Here is a 21,469-nt window from a genome sequence, read left to right on the forward strand (position 1 = left end):
AAATGTCAACTTCAGTGTATGCTGAGGACGCCTATAAAGAAGGAAAACAATCTGGGATCTTAGTTCTGGAATTGATAGTACTTTTATCACATGCATCATGATTTTTTACTGCAATGACTGACTGCACTATTTTAATATTCATATGGGGTTGGGGTTTCCCAGGTTTTCTGTACATCTGAAAAATGCTGCTGAAAATAAGGAATATTTCAGGAATATGCTTCAGCCTTGCCAAATCAAGGTAATGTCTGTCCAGGTTTTTTGTTCCCCTCCCCCCCCCGCTTGCCCCAGGCTTATTTAACACTGTTCTTGCATTTCTTCTGTAGAAGAAGAGGCCTTACTAGGTACATGTAACTGCACAACCTGTATGGAAACCTTTTGTGCCTGCCTTTGGGTGTGGGAATTAATTTTGAAGGTCTAATCTCAAAGGCAGAGTAGTACTGGGATTATGTCAAATTATTAGTTAACTACCAGAGCCCCTTTATGCCAAATCAACATTTGCTCTGTTTAGGTTTAGCCAGCTGCCTTCAGAAGTGTTCTTGTTGAAAAAAAAGGTAGAGAGAAGTCTCTGCCTTCACCGGGAAACAGTGTTCTGTAAATCTAGTTGCCTGTTGGCAGTGCTATCTGGGCTTGGATGTTTCTGTTCTCTACCAAGAATATTAGGATTCAGAACATCTACCCATGCTGCTCTGGATGTCTGGGACCTGCCAGAGGATATCTGTTCGGAAAGTGTCTTGGGAAAACTCTTTCCTACTGAACTCTATAAGGGTGTAGAAGAGTGCTAAGAATAAGGCCCTGATACAGATTCTGATCTTGAAGTATGTGAAACTGTGGTACATGCAGATAACAAAATACATATGGATATGGCATTCTGAAAATCTGTAGGTATGCTGAGATGATTTAGCTTTCGTTCTGTTATCCTGTGTGAAGTTCATATGGAAATTATTCAGAAATAATTGTTTCCCATGCCAAAGGTCCTCGTGGCTCTACAGCTATGCTTTTCCAGGCTTGTATAGCATCTCATACACACAGACACAAAAACAAAAATACAAAACCAAAAAGGTAAACCAAGGAAAGAGAGGCAAGATGAAAGAAGCAAGATGTAGCCAAGAATCAGTATAAAAGACGCAGTAAAAAAGGCGGATCAAGCCGTACCGAACAGAAATTACCGAAACAAAAAACCTGAAACAAAGAACCCAGCAACAACAAAACAGGAAAAACAAAAGAAAACACCGAAATGCAAAAGAGCAACTAAAAGAAACCAGCCAAAACAAACTGAACAAAAAGCGAGGAAGAAAAAGCGAGCCAGAGGAAGCATTCCACAGGGTCCATCTGACAAGGACTAAATCTGAATCACTGAAGCTCTTTACCCTCAAAGAGTTACACCCAAAGAACTAAAACACAGTGACAAAAATACCGCGAAAAGACAAGCTCAAAAAGACATGCTCAAAAAGAATACGGCTAAAGGAAAAAGACAGATTTGAATAGAAAGATAAAAGCATAAAAAAAAAAGCACCGAAAAAAAAGAGACGAGCTAATAAAGAAACCAAAACCAGGAAAAAAAAAACAGAAAAAAAACAACGAAAATACAACCAGAAGGGAAAGACAAAATTGAAAAGACAAATTGGAACAAAACCCTTAATCTAAAACACGAAACCCACACTAAAAATAAATCAATAAACGTAAACGAATTGCTGTCCCCCCCGGACAGGACCGCCCGGAAAAAAAAGACCCAAACAACAATACACAAACTGCTGTACACAAACTGAGTGAAAAGAAATAAAAGAAAAAAAACAAAAGAAACAAAACTAATATCAGAAAACAAAGAGCCGCAGCCAAAAAACAAAAGCCAGCAAAAAAAAGGTAGACAGAGACCTGCAGAGATAATAGCTCTACCATCAAAGCACAACCAGCAAAAAAAAGTGAGGAAAAATAAGGGAAGCAAGGTGAAAACAGAAAGTCGAAAACAAAGACACTTCTGCAAACACACAGATTCAAACCCCCAGAAGTGACACAAGAAAAGGAATAAAAGAAAAGGAATAAAAGAAAAGAAAAAAAAAAAAAGAAAAAAAAACTTAAGGAAATACATCTAATAAAAGAACTCGCATAATTGAAGTTAAATCGCTGGAGTGAAATAAAACAATTAGAAAAAAAAAAAAAGAAAAAACAAAAACAAAAAAAAAGATGTAGAATATAGTTTGTTCGAGACCTTGCAGGCCAGACTCTCCAGCACCACTCCTCACCCAGCAGCAGAAAACGCCCTACATAATATGACGGAGCTACAAAGAGAATGCTACAGACGTAAATGCAAAGACCTGGAGACAACGGCAGTCTGAGGACGCCAGACTGAAGAGGCCCTACCGAAGTGACCGAAGATGGAACACAAAACATGGAAAACAAAACGCTGCCAGCTCACTGCTTCCTCATCCGTCTCCACTCAGCAATAACAATCCAGGAATAACAATACACGTCTTCCGAGAGTCTGCTTGACACGTTACGCTTCACCCTAAAACATTCTCCCTAAAACAAGCGCTCTGCAGAAAATGGAGTGCCAAAGAAGTAGTCCAACACAAAACAAACAGAACATAACAAAAAAAAGAAAAAAAAACAAAATAAAAAACCCGTCACATCCAGTCACTTGCAATCAAGTACCTAAAAATAAACACCAAAAAACACACAACACAGAACCCAGAAGGAGAAACACAGGGGCACAAACACACGGGCGCGAAAAACAGTTTGACAAAAACAGGTGAACTATAACATGTAAAAAAAAAACAAAAAAAAAAAAAGAAAACATAGGAAAATACACTAGTGAGAAAAAAAGAATCATAGAGAAAGAACAATGGACAAGGAGCAACAGACATAACTTAACACACTTAACATGCCAAAAATAGCATACAAAAAAGAGGGTACACTGAGGGGGATCAACTGAAGTTGAAAAACGGGAGTTGGAAGTGAGGAGATTGAAGGAAATTGATGTAATCAGACACACAGCCACAAGCACACAGTGAGAAGCACACATTGACAGGACAACACTCACAGGAAAACAAGCACCAGCAAACCAGCCCCATCACTCAAGACCGAAGACTGAAGACTCAATGGTCAAGTGAAATTCCTCAAGTGAAAACCCCCAAAGTTCAACATCCGTACTGAAAGAGAGGCAAGAAAAGACAAAAAAGACAAAACAAAACAGTCATACCACAAGTCCCAGAGAAAAAATCCGAGAAAAAAAAGCTGAGGAACAGAACAAGAAGAAAAGAACAACAAAAAAACAGGAGCAGAAAAACATCAAGCAGTGGGAACCAAGCAATAGGAAATCTTACATAGTAAAACAGAAAAGAAACAAGAGGAAAGAAACAAGTTGGACTGTCCGAACTGGGATGCAAAAAACATGAGAAAAAAAAAAATTCAATTGAAGAAACTCGATTAAGGGACCTTAATTACTTTGCAGTACCAGCAGCGCAGGGCCAGAACCTGGCCTGCAAACCCACCCCCACAAACCGACCTCCAGAACTCGGCCTTCGCAGATAGGCAAACTCGAAGAGCGAAAGTACAAAGTCAAACGGAAAGAAAAAAAAAAAAAGAAAAAGAAAAACAAAAAAGCAAAAACCAAAGATCTGCAGCATAAACTCTCCAGTAAGGACACACAAAGGAGAGCACACACAGGAGACCATTGAATGAATGCCCCTCTACTAATGGTTCGCCCAATATTAAATGCCCAAGATGAAATCCTCACCAGGTATCAGCAACCAGCTCTCACCAATCTCCTTAGGACAATCAAAAGATAAAAAGGAAAAGGTAAAGAGGTCTGTAATACGACAACTGTAAGTAATCAAATAGGAGCAATGAAATACTAAAGGTAAGATGCAAAAAGTAAGAAACAATAATCTCGAAACGGTCCTCTTTCCTCTGTACACACACAAAGTGGATAGTGATTATATTATTATCTTTACCACTGATTAAAAGGGATAATCTGTCTGACACCACCTAGTAAGGCTTCTGGGTGTTTATAAAAAAGAAATTACCTTTGACCCTTGTTTACTAAATGCTCATCACGGTGTTTTTGTAGCAGAGTCTACAAATAAACCCAAAGCTCTCAGTAAAGAAGCTGTCCTTAAATGCATTTTGGTTTTGGTCATTTTAAGATAGTTTTAAGCTTTGAAGTGACGTATCACTCATGGTGTGTTCTCGCCTCACCATATTTGTTAGGCAGATCAAAAGTAAATGGAAGTTGACTGGATTCTTTTGATCAATTGTAGGCAAAGTTAATTAAATACTAGTATTTTCTATGGCCAAGCCACTTCTTTGGGCTGATGATAGAATGCTGACAGCAGTGTTGTAAATTCTTGTCAATCTGCCTGTCACTCCTTGGTTATGAAAGTGCTGAGACAAATGACAAACAAATCTGTGAAATGTTAAGGGAAGAGTAAAGGCATGTTAAATTTTCTTTTATTTTTCAGTCCCTCTCAGCCTGTTTCAGCTGCTTGCCCAGATGAGCTTTTAAGTATGCTGGTACTCTTCAAGGCATAATTTGTCACAGAAAACCTCAGTTGCTGTAAAGGAATTACATCATTTCACACTCCACGTCCTCCTGGACAAAATAAACTTAAAATCCATCTAGCTGCCTTTAGAGTAAGTGTTTCATTAGGATACTAATCCAGAAAGTCAGGAATTTCCATGTCTGCCATAGTGAGTAGTGCAGAGCCTGTGGAATGGCCTGTGTATTCAGTGTTAGGACTGGTCTGTATGGGAGTCATCACCTGCTCACCCTGGCCTTGATTTGTATAACTTCTCTGCAGTCTAGTGTTTGAAAGGGAAAAAAAAAACCTCAAATTCCTTAAAGTAGAAAATTAACATTATCACAAGCTGTTTCCTTCTTCTGTTTAGCATAACTTGGTTAAAGTTTGGGGCTAAGGTGACTGAGGTGATAGTTATCTCAGGCTATAGAGCTTGCCTATACTTAAGGAAGGAGAGGTAGGGGAAATCCTGCAATTAAATGTGAATATGTTTTAATTCTGGCAAAACTGCAATAAAAGGTAATGAGATGGGGGCATATACAGAGCAGTCCAGGCTTACTTAGCAATAACAGCAACCAAAGACTGTTCTGTGCTCCTCTGCAGCACAGAAGGCCTGTTGACATTTATGGGTAGGAGATCTAATTAGAAATGAGACCAATTTCAAGAAATTAAAAGTCATCAAAAGACACAAAGAGCCAAAAACTGAAGGTAGAGTATTTTAAAATAGTTTGATTTTGTGTGATCTGCCCTTGCTTTTCAGTTGGGCTCTAAACCAGGAGTCTTCCATCTTAATTTGTTTGCTCAAGTATCATCACAGAAAGAATTGATCAGCTCTTGCAGGACAAGGTATTCCCTGTCTTCTGGTGCATTCACACAGCCCATCAGGACTGTGCTTCTAGTGCTGCCTCTCCATCTTTCACAGGTGCAGTCGGGTGCCCTGTGCTGTCTGACTACATATTATTAGGAATCCAAACTTCCCTAAACACCAATTTCTGTTTTCTTCGGGAGGAAAAAGAAACTGCAAGCCACATTTTTTTTTTCTATATCACTGTGTAACTTTACAGTGATCTCCTATTCCTTAAAAATACAGAGAGTACAAGTGTCTCATAAAGAAGTTCCAGCTCTTGTCCTGTAAGAACATCGATGCCATCAGAGGACTGGATGGCAAATTTTTTTAGAAATGCTTTCTTCCTCCCCTCCCATCAATAGTTAAAAAAACCCCAATCTGGATACCAAAGTAAAATCTGTACATATGACTGCCTTCCAGTATCTAGGATTTCCTAATGTTTTTAAAGAATTTAAATATTCAAATATTTAATGCTGTGCTCGTGGTTTGCCAAATGTTTGAGAGGAAGTATTGAAGAGACTTTTGGTGTCCTACAGCTGCTTATCTCTCAAGTATATACCAGGAATTTCGTCTCACTGTTTATTGATGAGATACCTATTAAATACATCAGAGCAATTCCCAGAATGATGCACGAAAGTAAGATGGAAGTGAGCAAGTTAGTGGTGATATTTTCTATAGGTTTTTAAGTAACTTCATATGAGAGCTCTTAAAATATCACTCATCTAGAATTCTGTGCTCTGTTTTGCCATTCTTTCAAAGTACCCACATTTTATCAATAAAAGAAAACATAAATACAGCAAGCATTGCAGAGATAAACCTTGCAGGTGTTGTGAGAGCCTGTCATTTTCAAGTTTTTTATCATGTTTCAGTATAGTAAAAGAATTCTGGGCATTATTTAAATTTTGTGAAGTGCTTGTAGATACATTAGAATGCGATAATGGCCTCTGTACTGTCACCCCTTTTAGATTATGCTGCAATAAGAAGCACTGCTAGAGCCTTTTCATTATTCCAGCCAGCTCCCTCTCAGACTGGAGTCATAAATCTTTGTGGCTTAGTTGCACTTTCCGAGGAATACAGGGAATCATAAATTAAAAATGAGATTTAGAATCCTCAGTAACTTTTACATTTCCAAAAAGTTAACTTGTTGAAAAAAAAAGAATCATCCCACCTCTTTAGCTGAAGTGCTGGAGTGGGTTTGTGTGTGTTAGGTTTAATGTTTTTCCGGATCTGCTCTTGGCATGTGTGTTCCTTAGTTTTTAGCTTCTAAGCGTAACTTTTCACATCATGTTTTAACTGCTGGAAGGAGCATTTGATTTTTCACATCTGCTTGGAATCTTCTAGGTCTCTTGAGAGTGCTGGACTTGAGGCAACCTTGCAGGAGGGGTTTCCTAACAGTCTTATAGAATCCTTAGAGAGCCAAAACTCTCGAGACATGGGAACGTAGCTCTAGCTGGAGTCACATGAACCAAGTCTGAATTCATCAGGAAAGCTGAATCACTGGATGAGTAACTGTCCTTAGCCATCAAATGACAGAGCATCATGTATGTTTTCCAGGCAGAGCTTTAAAAGCTTTGAGGAAAGGATTTCTGAGTATGCCAAGCTTTAGGGTTTGTGATTGGATGTACCTTTATGTTTCAATTGCAAATAAATCTCTATGCAGTTGCAGTGTATCAAAGATTTTAGTGTTTGTGCTTGGCAAATAATGTGTAATTAGTTATGGTAGTATTTTCTGGATTTAAAAGTCTACTCTGATTCAGTGTAATGCTCCAGGTTCTTGTTTCTGTATTCTAAATTTCTGGTTTCTTAAGTGTGTTTTCTCTTTCTTTTTGCTACTTTTAATTAATTAAACCAGAATTTTGCTCCAGCTCTTAACATTTAAGTCCAGTGAAAACGTGAAACTCCTGGTTTGACTTCTGGATGTTGAACCAGTACTACAGAAAATAAATGGTGTAACATTTTGCACATAACTTTAGTACTGGTAAATTAAAAAGAAGATTCAAAATACATGATTTTATAAAATACACGATATCTATAATGAGACACTTTATGTGCTTTCTTACAGCCAGAGTTAGTGCTTACCTAGATAAAGACATACATTATTTATATCAAACAGAACAGATAAAGCAAAAAAGGACAAAATGTAACTAATTCCTGGAATAGTTTTGGTTGGTGAATAGATGTCTGTGTTGTTGAACTTTGTTATGATACAAAAATATGATATAAAAATGTGTCTGCCATAGGGGAACACAAAACTCACTTGTAGTTCTGTAATTGTTTTCCAGTAGCTAAAATAGCTTTAGAGCAGCAGCTGAGCACTCACAAACTTACTGCTAGAACTGGAACAGAAAAAAGTTGCAGAAGGATGTGGGGAGGGGTTTGTGTCACAAGTTCCCAGCATGGAAAAAAACAACTAAAAGACAGAGAGTTTGGGGGTTTAGAACTGGTTATTTATGTAGTTTCTATTCAGACATAAAGAGAGTATTTCACTCTATTCTAGTTTGGGAATTTTTTTTTGTTTTTCTAAATCTAAGAGCACGTGTGTGTGTATAGCACTTAACTTGATTAGTAATATTCAATACAGAGGGAGGTTGGCTCTTCCACATGTACATCCAATGCTCACTTAATGTGTTTGAAATTAAAGTAAGCCTTCCTGATGGTCTCTCAGCAGTTATTTGAAAAGATAAAGGCAAACCACAGCTTACTTGCCAATATTTCTAATTAAAACCAAACCCATAACTGGAACATGAATTTTTTTTCACTGTGAGAGAACAAAAGTTATGATCTGAAGTTTTTTATTACGCATGAAATGCAATTATTGTTTGTTAGCAAACATGACAGCACTTTGTTCTGATGAACTATTTCTTATTTTCTTCCTTCCATTACCCCTCTGTTTTCACATATAATAAGAACGCTTAAACAGAATACTAACTGTAGTTTGGCTTTTTTGGTGCTATTTGTAATCCTGGTGCTTATCTGAAGAAAGATAGTGATCAGTTTGAATTTATTTATTTATTTTTATCTTTTAAGGCTCCTGTTAAGAGAGATCCGACTCAAAGTACCACCAAAGAAGAAAAAGTGCATCTGTTGAAGTATAATGTAGGAGATCTAGTGTGGTCAAAAGTGTCTGGTTTCCCATGGTGGCCATGTATGGTTACTGCTGATCCTGTTCTCCATTCCTACACTAAACTAAAAGGTATGTCAATGATGCTAAAAAAAATCAGATTTCCTCAGGTATACATAATCATCATTTTGGAAAAATTCTGTTCTTCATCTGTTCAGATGATCAGCAACTAAATCAGCTCCTTGTTGTCAGCAGGAATGTTTAAATCATGTAAACACCATTCTTGAGCATATAGCAGAGGGAATTTTTTCCCCACTGTGTCTTTTAACTCTGAACATTTTCTGAAAGGTATCAAAGTTGTGATCTGTGAAACTGTGGAGTCTTGTTAAAAAAATTCTTTGATGCTGCTTTCCATTGTTTTTAGAGAGATGCTTGGATAAGTGATATGGGCTAAAAATTTTATTGAAATGTAATGGGAATTAAATACTCTTGATGATTGTACTTCATTAAAAGCAATCCAGAATTCAGGCAGCTAAATTTTCTGTGATTCATAGAGTCAATACTGTTATCTGCAGACAATATTAGTCAATTTTAAATGCAGGAACTACCGAGTGTTAATGAAATTTTTAAGTAGGAGTCTGTACAATTTCATAATCTCATTTCTACCTTTGTTCTCTGTTCTGATACCTGAAACATTTGAAACTTAAGAGCAGTGAATATTTAGACTACACATTAAGAAAGACTTGGAAGGGCTAAAGTGAGTGAAGCATTGGGGTGGATTGCCTGGAGAAATGGTGTGATCTCATTCATAGGAGGTTTTTAAGAGCAAATTGAATGAATATATTTTTAGGATTAAAGCTAGATCCAACATTGGTAGTAAACTAAATGGCTTCTTGAGAACCTTTCAAGCATTCATAATACAGTTGCTAGAATGGTTATTATAGACTCCTCAGACAAATTTTCCTTGTAAAAATCTTTCAGAGTTTGGATCAGGCAGTCCCTGGGATTTTTATTCATTGGATTATTAGGTCTATTATGACATAAAGAGCTGGATTTTGAGAGTAATAAAGCTGTCTATTTGTTCCTAACTGAATTACTCTGTCCCTTGAAGGGTGCAAAATTTATGTTTTGTTACCAAGAATCTCTGTGGTAGCTCTTTATAGAAGTAGATCCAGCAAAAACCAGTCCCCTGTATCTGAATGCAACCTGTGGAGTACTACCAGAAAAAAGGGCCCACGTTCTTTAAGATGTTAAGTTCCATCTCTTTGAAGTAACATGGGTGATGGTTATTTCTCTTATTTGCTCTGCAGTTGGCTTGGGCCTGCCTTTTCCTTTGGGAATTTGAAGTGGGTCGGGGCAGCCACCATAACTGGTAAATGCACACTGATGTGTGTATTTCCATCAGTAGATGTTTCCAGTCTTACCTTCCACCTACTGTTTAATATTGAGGCACTTGCAAAAGTCTCCTTTTCCAAACAGAAGAGTTCTTTAATCTGGGAGTTGTAGAAATACTGAGCTAGGTCTCTGTATTTCTCATTTCTAGGTGAAGGATCAAGTGTTTATAAGCAGTCTGAATTTCTGGATGCTAATGCTTTATTTCATCCTTCCAGCTGGTTAGGCTTGAGAAAAATTAGCAGCTTTCAACTTGCAGAAAATATACTTTATGTAAGAAAGCCCGTACTGAGTCAGACTAAAGCTCCATCTCACTCACTGTCCTGTCTCTGGCTGTGGTCAACCACAGACACTCGGATACAGAAAAGACCAGTAGAAGTGGTGGGTTCCCAGAACACTCTTCCAAACCTTCAACAACTTATTTCAGGATTATGTGAGCCAAAATTTGTTTTGCTGTGTAACAGCCATTAATGAATTTCATTATTTTATCCAAAAGCGTTGATATAAATTCAACTCACAAAAGATATCTGAACATTCACAACTAGGTTCCGTGACTCCAGTGGTAGGCGCTGTTATTTAGTCTCCTTAATTAGGCAATTACAGATGTCCAGCACTACGAGGCAGATCTTTACAGGTGGTTGTAAATTTATTCTATGGCATCTATGTCTGCAGCCAGGGCATCCTGGTAAAATGCAAACATTACCCCTTATTTCATCACAATATAAGTCATCGAAGCTTTGTAGTTCCTATTCAAACAGCATTTTCTTAATGAGGACAGAGTAATTACTGTGCAAGAGAATTATTGTGCACTTCTGACTGTGCATTACTGGAACATGTATTATACTAGTGGATTGGATGTGTGGTGTATACAATCCCAAGACTTTCCCTATGCCATTCCTCTAGATTCTTATATCTGATCTCAAGTGAGTCATTATTGTTCTTGTAGTTCTCATATATGTTTTTATATATATATGTATATTTGTAATTGTTGTAAAACATTACATTTTGCTCATATAATTAGTTAGGTTGATTTCACATTACCTTTCCAGATGCCACATCTTACAATCAAACCCCTTTTAAAATAACTGTTGGCTTGAGTCGTCATGGAAAGAAAGTTCTTTCTAAGTCTAGAAACATCCCAGTTACACTGCATGAAGCAATCCACTGGATGTATTTTCTGATTAAGCCAGAAGACATGCAGTGTATGAATAACCTGGTAGAATCTAGACCTAGTTTGAAGACCCCTGTAATAGAATTGTGACTGCTATTTGCTCCTTCTGTGTAGCCATCCCTACCCAAGTTCCTCTGCTGCCCAGACTCTGTTAGATAATCTAGGGAGGGTAACTGATACAGCAGGATTGAATTTGCAAACACAAAAATGTAGGTCATCACAGCTAAAACCTTTTCTATTTTTAAATGAGTCCCTAATTTGAACACTGAGACAGCCAATCTGCAAGTTCTAATGAAGGAGGTGCTAGAGAACATCTTAAGTCTAATCTCTTACTTCTGCATTTTAGAATTTCCTTGTTAACTGTGAACTCTTCGATTAATTTTGAAGGTGTTGTCTTCCCCATTCTCTGTAGAACAGCTGAGACCTTTAGAAGGGGAAGGTTGCATGCCTATATTATTCCACAGTGAGACAATATTTCTTTTTTTTTTTTAAGGAAAAAAGGGAATATTTTTATTTTTAGAAGAATAAATAATTTCTTACCTAGGTTTCAGAATTGTTCTCTTATCTTTGAACTCTCCCTACCACCACCCCAATCTATTTTGTTTATTGCTTTGATCCCTGAAAAATATTGGCTAACATGAAATTGTGATTGCAAGGGTTAAAAGTAGCTGAAGTATGTGTTTCTGTTTAAGAATATTAAAATATAAAGTTTAGGTGACTCAGAGATGAGGCTGAGTATACAGGCTATCCAAGCTTTGAAACTTTCTCAATGTTCATTGAGAAATGAGTGCTCAGTGCATTTTCAGAAACATCCAGACCTAGATGTAAGTTAATATACATGGAAAATGGTGACAGGTGATTGTAACCTTGAGTTAATTTAGCCAAGCATATTGTTGATGGAAATTAAACTATTGGGCTTTTGTGTCAGACTTCATAGATTATATCTCAGAGACTTTCAGGCTGGTTAAGTGGGTTTTTGAAAGGTTATCCAGTTGTACTGTGCTTTTGTCATGGTAACTGTAGCAGCTTTCAAACAGACTTCCAGTCCGAAAGCGAAGAGAACAACCAAAGTTGTATCTTAAATACATTTGGTTTTAATTTTCAGGACAGAAAAAGAGTTTTCGTCAATATCACGTTCAGTTTTTTGGAGATGTCCCAGAGCGAGCTTGGATATTTGAGAAGAGCCTTGTGCCTTTCAAAGAAAAAGATCAATTTGAACAATTATGCCAGGAAAGTGCAAGACAAGCCCTCACTAAAGCAGAGAAAATAAAGGTAAGAGGTTACCAAGTCAGACAAGATTTGCAGCCTTTTCTTTTGCTGTTACAGGTATGTACAGATATAAATAGATATTCTAGAAAGCTTAAAGACAGCTTGTTTTGCAGAGACCTGTAGTCTTACGTTTCATTTACAGATGCAAAGGATGGGATGATTTGCCACTGTTTGTTACTCAGTAAAAATCAGTACTCTTCTGCTTTGTCACTGATTCACGCGTGGTACCAGTACCATCAAATACAACTCCATTCGAACCTCCCGAATTGTAGATCTGCATTACCCTTAGTCTCTTGGAATTGTTTTATATTAGTGTTGGCATTTTGAAATGAAAAGTGGACAAGTTTCTCACACTGTCAGTTTCTCTTGCAGATGTTAAAGCCTGTGTCGGGGAAGCTGCGGCCACAGTGGGAGATGGGTGTGAAGCAAGCGAGTGAAGCAGCTGGCATGACAGTGGAAGAACGGAAGGCCAAGTACACCTTCATCTATGTTAGGGACAGACCTCATCTTAATCCTCGAGTGGCAAAGGAAGTTGGCATTACTGTGGAACCACCAGAGGAGATGGATGAGTCATCTTACTCAAATGAAGAAACCACTCCAAACCTGAGGTCGATGAAGGAGTCTGGCATTCCTAACAAGAGGAGGAGAAGGACATCAAAACTGTCTGCCACTGATGATACACAAGAAAGCAGTCAGTTGGAGGACAAGAATACTACTCCTCAAAAGTCATCTGAACAGGCAGAATCCAAAAGAGGGATAGGCTCCCCTCTCAATAGAAAGAAAACTCCGGCGTCTACTCCGCGAAGCAGAAAGGGCGATGCAGTATCTCAGTTTTTGGTCTTTTGTCAGAAGCACAGAGATGAGGTTAGTCTCTTCTGGCTGTTACTGTTGTTGATTGCCTCTTCTCATTTCTGTACTTGAAGTAACTTTTTTGCTTTAGTAAACAAAAAATAGTTATTACTGCAGAATCCATAATACTCTGGGCTTGACAAGGTATGCCTGCATCAAATCTTAGTCTAGACAGAAATAGAGGAGGGGAATGTAGATGAGCAGTATGAACAAGATGGTTATAATGCTGTTGTACTTTAAGCCAAAGTTGTGTTAGTATCTTCCTACATGATCTAATAGTTCTTTGTATTATCCATATTTTTTATTTAATGTATGTAAAATATAATAGATATGCATACGTACACGCTCAAGCAAATATAACAAAGATTATGCTATTTATGGCAATCTACTTGTAGATAGCTTGTACATTCTTTCTGAAGACATGAGTTAATTCCTTTGGTGTGTTCATTTACCTTTGAACACCTCAAAACCTCATTTACCTACCTGGGACTTTTTGCTGAGCTTCAAAAGAAGCATTTTACCAAAGCTTGTGAAGACCACTGTAAATGTGCAACCTGCTGGGACAGAAACTAGGTCCTCTTGAGATGCTTATACTCCAAACCTTTTTTAGGAAGACTGTTAAAAATATAAAAGCAGTACTGCTGTTTTAGCTCATTACTTTAAAATCACGACCATCATTTTTCTTCCTTGTGACCTTCTGCTCCATTTGCAATACTATTCCATGCACTGAAGCTAGAGTGATTCCTTGTGTTTTCTTGTACTGTTACATCTTTCAGGATCAGAAAGTTAGTGGTGACTTTGTCATACTGTATAGTTATTGAATGGTTGACTTTGTCATAGGATATTTATGTTAGAAAATATTAATAGATACCAACTTCATAAAGAAATATTGAAAAGCAGATTCTGTTGTATGGAAGTCAATTAGTTGTGGTTCAACTTGGTATCTTTTTAGATCGTTGAAACTTAAGCTAATATTGAGAATGAAAATGAGCACAGCATTACATAAACCTTAGTGGCTTTGGTTAAACTGAGAAAAGCATTGGCAATTGAATTTTCTGGCTCTGCAGAGGAAACGTTGTTTTAGCCAGACTATTAAATACAGATTTGGACGTATTAATCATGAAAAGCTGTATGGGTAAATCATCTGTCTCATGCTGGAGACACATGAGTTCTATTTCCAGTTCTTCTGTGAGTGACGTTGCAAGAGGGAATTTCCTTGACCTTTAACGTGTGTAGCAGGAAGTCTTGTGCAATATTGAGGGACACGAAATTCCTTCTCTGGAAGAAATGAGGTTATGAGGACCTGTTTTATGGAGCCTTAACCAAGCATGCTGAGCCTCCGATGTTATACTTCTATTTTCTGTGCCAGTTATCAAGCTTCATTCTCTGCTGTGGTTATACCGTAATTCTCAAATTATTAGATGGAAAATGTGAAGACTATTACGGTGTCTGAAATTGAGGTAATGCTTTGTCTTCAGGGTCATTTTGGGAAATTGAAAGGCTTGCGTAAACTTGAAACTCACACTGATGATGGTGACTAACATTGCACAAAGTTTAAAGCAGAAGGAAGTAAGTTTCAAAGTATACATATCTTTAGAGAGAGGACATCCTACCATGACTGGCTAGAATACTTTTTAATGAGATCAGTGATGAAATCCCAAATCTGCCTGATTGCGTTATCTGTTCTAACAGGTACAGAAACACTTCTGTGGGTAGAACAGAACTAGGTTACAAAAGCTGCAGACACCCCTCACTGAACATCAGGGCAGGAGGACCTGTGTTTCCTTTCTACTGATTCAAAGTTAACTGGGAAAGTGAGGAAATACCAAGTTAGATACTCATGCTTTTTGCCTGTCATGTTGCTTTTAAAATGGCAGTTTTGTGCCTTTGGTGGAAGGTGGATGTTGTATCCAAACTAGTATTCAGAGTTTCCCCTTCTGTTAGGTTTATCTGGTCCAACTTGCACGTCTTGCTTTCCACGCAAGTGTTGGTTTTATCGTGCTGTAGATGTGATACTTTAGAAAGAGTGATAAACAGCTAAAAAAACAGACCCAGTTTTGAGCTACTTGTATTAGTGGCATCAGAGAGTGTAGTGTATGGCTGTCTTAGTATTTGCATGTACAAACTTAGAAAAAAGGAAAGCTGTGTATCCAGAAGAGGCTCTCTGGCCCCAGTCTTGGGAAGGGATGGAAGTGAACGAAAGGTATGACTGAAGAATTCTCTTCTGGGGCCTCTAATAATCGTGAGCTCCCTTGAAAGTAGAGCCGTTTCTGCTGTGTCTTGCTCGGAGTCTGGCTTTGTTCTGTAGTAGGGTTCATATATTGGCTTGGTTTTGTTATTATTAATTAACTGCTGGAAACTGTTTTTTTATGATTTAAGAGGCACACTTCCCTGAGAGAGGTGCTGAAAGCTTGGAGCACTTTTGTGGTTGCAGTGACGCATTAAGTGTTTTGTGCTGTTACCAAAGGAGTGAAGATGTATTTGTACTATTGGCTCTCTTGTGCACTTCATCTATGAAGTACAGCCACAGTAATCATTAGAGAGGAGTGCCTGACTGGAGATAAAGAGACAGACAGCTATACTGTTTACATTGGGCCTTGAGTCTGTTTTGAGGATAGTTAAGAAATAATTTCACTAGCAGGGGTCACAGTTGAAGATTTCTGCACGTGTAGGGTGGTGTTGGATATCAAGACAAATAAGAGTGAAGGTGATACTGTTTACTTGGATGAGCTAGGATGTGCCTGGTCTGATTACCACATCCACACCTTTGGTGATGTTAATTCCCAGAACCAGAAAATATTAGTATATCCCAGAAATACAAGTATATTCCTTGTGTTGTGGAGCATAGTTAGAATAAGTACCTGGGAGAAGTGCGTGATTTTTGTGTACATCAAGGTACCCAGTACATCATTTCTGGTATGTATGCTGGGATTGAGCGTTACAGTGTGGAGACTTGGGAGAAGACTGCTGGGCATTTTCCTTGGAGGCTGTATTTGCAAGGATCCCTTCACTGTTAAGAACCATGACTGTCTTTTCCTTGTCATTTCACAGCACTCCTAGTCAGTTGAAAGTTATTTTTATTTGTATTTTGGTGAGACTGGGGATGATGTTAAAACTTATCTCATTTGTTTGAACGAATCTAGTTATTTCTTAGACAGCTAAATAGCTCTGTGCCCTAATTGAGCACAATGAGCTGTACAGTTGGCAGCAATGGTCAAAAGTGATGCTAATTTCATTTCCTAAAGTAAGATTTTGTGGGAGGGGGTATCTTGTGGGTCTGTCTATGTCCCCCCCTTCAAGAATTTTTTTGACGTTGTTGGATTGTAATCAAACTTTGAGTAGAGGCCTTCAAAGATAGTTGTATTCTTCAAGCCTTATTCTGATGAGTTACGCCAGATAGAAGCAAGAAAATTCTCAGTACTCTACCAGGAGAAAAATTACAGCATAGATTTCTATACTAGACACTGACTAATCCCAGTGGAAGGACGGTACTGCAACTATTCTAACCCCTGGAGAAGCATCACTCACACTGGTATCCTGTTTGATAACAGGAAGTGCAGTTTTAAGGCATTAAGTTCTAAGAAATTAGGTTTAATAATTTCCACTTATCAGAAAAACTGTATTTCTGTTCTGTTGAACAGTGTTACTGTTTGAACACTTGGCTTTCTTGTCCTAGTGTTTATTTTGCTCTATGTTTTCGGGGTATTGGTTGCATCACTCCAGTAACAGGATTTTGGAGAGCGCTGGGTAATAAGATGAGAAGGGTTGCTTTTAAAAGTACTGTTTCATTTCTGTACAATTGTAGAGCTTTCTGACTGTTATGATTAATCAAATCTAGTTTTCCTTAAGTAGAAGTAGAGGAATACTGAAGCAGTTTGGGAGGATTTTTTTTCTGGGTTTTAATACTGGATTTTCTGTTTGTGTTGAATAAACCTCTAGAAACTCTCTTAAATTCCATGTTGATGGATATTATGTGTCCTGCTCATAGTGTTAAGAAAAGATGCACAGCTTTTGAGTTTCCAATGTTCACATACATAATATAAAATGATGAATTAATACAGGAATATGTTGCATCAGATGGTAGCTTGTTTAAATTTCTCTACTGAGATAGGTGTACTGAGTTTTGTGTTTAATGAGTTCTTCATGAAGATGGATGGATTTCTATACTCCGATATTGCTGGTCTGTCGTTTGTGGTATAGATTTAAACTTCATTGAGAAATCATACACATCTTTTTGAATGACAACAAGATTTACACTTACTCTGGTTTTTTGAATGTTAAAATGCAGATAGATACTTCCAAAATTAGTCTTAATATTTCTGAATACTCTCATGGATTAGTTTTTTAGAGACACAGAGAGAGAAGTGCTTATTAAAAGAAAAGCTGGATACAGAAGGTTTTATTCTAGTTCTGTCTAGAAATGTTAGATAACTTGGTTGTATCCAGTTTTCCAAAGTGATGGAAGTATGTTCACCATTCTTTTCAGTGGTCAACTTTTTTTAATTCCACCCTATTTCTGCATGTATAGGTGGTTGCTGAACATCCAGATGCTTCAAGTGAGGAGATTGAAGAATTGCTCGAATCGCAGTGGAACATGCTTAGTGAAAAACAGAAAGCTCGCTATAACACAAAGTTTGCCATAGTGACCTCCCCCAAATCTGAAGAAGACTCTGGTAAACGTAAAACTGTGCTAGTGTACTCTAACTAAATTTGATATACATAGTGGCGTTAAACTAAGCACATATTTGAGACCCTGTAGGGAAAACAGCTTTCCCTGTTTTCCAGTTTTAATTCTTGGTGTTTGTGCCAATAGCAAAGGAATGCCAATGGTTACAATAAACGCAACCCACGAAGTCTACATTTCTTGCTCATTGTTCTGAAAAGTTGTTATATGTAAACCTTCTGCTGTTTAGACATTGCTGGTTTCTCATTCTTCTTCTGCCCATAAGCAGCTGCCATTGCATCCACTGCCTGTTACAAGTGGATGGTGGGAAGGGAAGATGAAGTGTTACTACTAGTAAAATTTGAGGTGTTGTTTCTATAGAACAGATAGAAATGGTTTAAAAAATTTAATCAGTGCTACACCTTTTCTTGATACATACCTAAAGTGTATTACTTCACATCATCATCAACTCAGGAAGAAGTATTCTGAACTTTATTCTGAAACCTTCATCCATTTGGCATTTTATTGTGCTACTCAAAGTTTTTAGGACTCTGTACAAGATTGCAATTACTTTATTTTTTTCCTGTTTTTATTTTTTTGTTGCTGTTTTCTGGTGTTTGGTTTTGATAAACAGTCTCGATTATTTTGCAAAATATTTGAGGGGGTTTGGAGTCATTTGAGAAAGGAGGAAGATAGTTTGGCATTTGCATGAACTTTATCAAATTTAACTAGCTATAATTTTTCAAATTTAAATAGCATTACAGCACTCTAAGAAGACTTACTATGGAAGTATTAGAAGCCAACAGGTGCTGCTTTGGGCAATGACAAGAATGAGAGGGAGTGTTTGAAAGTTTGTGAGACTTGGAAAAACTTGTATAAAAATGGCAGTCAGTTTTGTTAACTATATGTGTGTGTGTGAAATAACATCATTTTGTGGAAAATTGAAAAGTTTTTAACTTTAAATTTTAAGTGTTAAATATTTGGATATCAGTTTAAAAAAAAAACACATTCTGTATCTCTCAAGGTTCATCATTGAAGAATATTGGAGAGGCCAAACGTAAAGTGTTTCAAGACTCACCTAAAAGGAGATCAAGATCCAGAAGTAATTGAAATTTGTGTTGTGTGCAAATAGCTCATCATTATAAGTAGCTATTGAGTGTATTTTTTTATGTAATCGCCCACGTATCATAATCTCTTTATTTTATCTCAGATGTTGTCTTCCTTGACATTAGAACTTTAATGGATCCCAAATTAAATATCTTAACACTGTAGTGCTGAATTTTGTTCACCTTCCTCAGTGTCATATTGCAAGAAATGTAATTGAAATTGTACCTGTACCAGGTGTTTCTAGTACATATATTGTGTACATTTATAGCTATCTACAGATGATAATATGTCAGTTCGATTGTTCCCCTACTCAAATCCTCTTATCTTAAACTTGCAAAAATATTGTGGGATTTCTTTTGCTGGCTTTTTGTAAGTAGCAGGTTCTCCTGGAGCCATTTCAGTCTGCTTTGTGGATTCAGAGTTTGATCGTAGAATATATTCTAGATTGTTTAGATAAGAACATTAATTTGAAAATTATCCATATTTTCAAGTTGCTATATTTTTAATATTTACAGATATTTGTTCCCACTGGAATAGAATGCTTGTAGCTATAGGGCAATTCTAAGTTAACATGTTTGTGCCCCTGAAGCTTGCAATCTTCATACTAATAATATTCTGTAGCTTCATAAAGTAGGGAGTACTGGAGAGTGTAACGATGTTGTCATTTCGTCCTGATGAAACAGAGCACTTCCCAAACCCTTACCTGTGTGTTTGAGGTGCATACAATAGCTGAGCCTGTGGCAGGGGTATGTAGATTACTCACTGACCTTTTGTAATTTAGCAGCTGCTTAAACTGTACAGTGAAGAATCATCTAAATATGTGAATGAGTTTGTGGTTTAAAATGACCAGTGTGGTTCTGTTCATAGGATTCTGGTTCATAAAGGGATCTTACAGTCTCCTGTAAAATATAAGTAAGCTTGTTAGAGAGAGTCTGGAATTGCCATACCAGAAAGAGAATCAATCTGTATGGTTGGTGATAACTTGTCTTTTTCAGAGGCCCTTTAACAGATGTCACCAGTATCTTCATCTGTAACAGTTGAAGAACTTAAAGTAGACTTAAGGAGGAGACTTACAAATTAATTTTAGTGATAAAAGTGACAGGAGAGCTAAAAGCTGTGTAGATCAATCACGTGCAGTCTCGTGATATTAAATAAATGTTGGGCAGTAACATTCAGGTGTTAAACTAGTGCTTATACAGATAGACTCATCTTTTTAAAATAACTTGAGTATGAAGGAGTTGATTTGGATGTGTTCTAGAGTTAGTCTTCAGCACCAGAAGCTAGATCCTAAGTGTTAAGAGGTCATCAAACTGTGTTAATGTTTAACCATGTTTTAAAGATAATGACTGAGAGAAAAGTACCTTAAATAACTAGATCAGTTCAAAATAATTTCAAAGTGGGTTTTAGATTATTTTTCATGTAAGTTTCCCCCATCCCCCATCCCAAGGTAATTTACATGGAAATAAAAGAAACCAAAAAAAGAGGACAAAGGAACCTACAGAAGATTTTGAAGTTCAGGAAGCACCTAGGAAAAGACTCAGGATGGATAAACAGAATAATCGGAAGGTAATTATGTTGTTGGTTTGTTTGGGTTGATTTATAGCAGCACCAGTCACATTGCTGTAGTTAAGTTTGTCAGCATTTCCATTTCCAGGATAAAAAAAGTACTGTGTCACACCAAACTGTTGTAAGTATTCAGATACATGTGAGCTTATCACTGTAGGATTTTTTCTTTGGTTTTGAGGATGGAGGTATGACTTAAACTGTGGCAAACATGTCACTCAGAAAATCTGTTTCCCGAAGGAGTGTGCAGAGGGAGGCATGACCTCTCCATGTTGTCATGCTTTGTAGTTCTTTTTCTTTCCTCCTGATTTGGAGTTCAGTTTTACAGGAATGTAAAAAAAAATAAAAATACCTTTAGTCAATACTTATTTTAGACAAAAGTCAGGAGAGGGGAAAGCAAGTAAAACAAAACAGAAAAACTTCATGAACTGGAAGGCTATAGAACATTTTAGGGGTGGCATGCTGACCCATTTCTTAAGTTAGGAAACTGCAGGAAATTTATATTTATGCAGTAAAAGTATTGTATATCACACAAATCACAGGCTTCTTTTCAGGTTAGCTTGCTTGTGAGGATGAGACTTTTCCTTACATAGGTCACTAAAGCTGTGTATAAGGACGCAATACTTATCTTCTTGAGACCTAAGCACAGGTTTATTTAGTCATGCATGTAGAGCAGTGAACTTCATGGGTTTTACTTGTGTGGAAAGCTTATCTCACACGTGTTTTCAGATATGTTATTGCAGTATCGTTCTGTAGTGTGAGTTCCACAGACCTCATCTCAGAACTTTGATGGTACAGCAGTTAAATGAAACAACTTAATATAAGGAAAGGTAATAGGTTTATTTTTAAATAAACTATGTAGATCTCATTTGTAGATGTCAGTTTGTTTGGTAGGCTGGTTACTTTAGTAATTCTGTTGATACTGTGGATATTAAGAGAACTTGTTTAAAGTTTATTATAAAAAAACCAAATAGAATTTCAGATAGCCAGGCTTAATGAGCTGATTAGCAAGGGACAGAGATAATTTTAATGT

General features: G+C 37.2%; 1 protein-coding gene across 6 annotated transcripts in view; it reads left to right on the forward strand.

Moving 5' to 3' along the window:
- WHSC1 (Wolf-Hirschhorn syndrome candidate 1) overlaps positions 1-21,469 on the forward strand; it is a 74,337-nt gene that overhangs the window by 21,808 nt on the left and 31,060 nt on the right. For all 6 annotated transcript variants that reach the window (XR_001875768.1, XM_017820727.1, XM_017820729.1 and 3 more), the window contains 6 exons: positions 8,389-8,554; positions 12,091-12,257; positions 12,627-13,118; positions 17,632-17,776; positions 18,791-18,868; positions 20,321-20,439. Coding sequence is in view for 5 of the 6 variants with exons in the window: in XM_017820727.1 (XP_017676216.1) it covers positions 8,389-8,554; positions 12,091-12,257; positions 12,627-13,118; positions 17,632-17,776; positions 18,791-18,868; positions 20,321-20,439 (1,167 nt within the window). In the remaining variant the exon portion in view is untranslated. The remainder of the gene's footprint in view (positions 1-8,388; positions 8,555-12,090; positions 12,258-12,626; positions 13,119-17,631; positions 17,777-18,790; positions 18,869-20,320; positions 20,440-21,469) is intronic.

Source organism: Lepidothrix coronata, unplaced genomic scaffold, assembly GCF_001604755.1.
Source record: "Lepidothrix coronata isolate B3197 unplaced genomic scaffold, Lepidothrix_coronata-1.0 Scaffold85, whole genome shotgun sequence".
NCBI classification, from domain to species: Eukaryota; Metazoa; Chordata; class Aves; order Passeriformes; family Pipridae; genus Lepidothrix; species Lepidothrix coronata.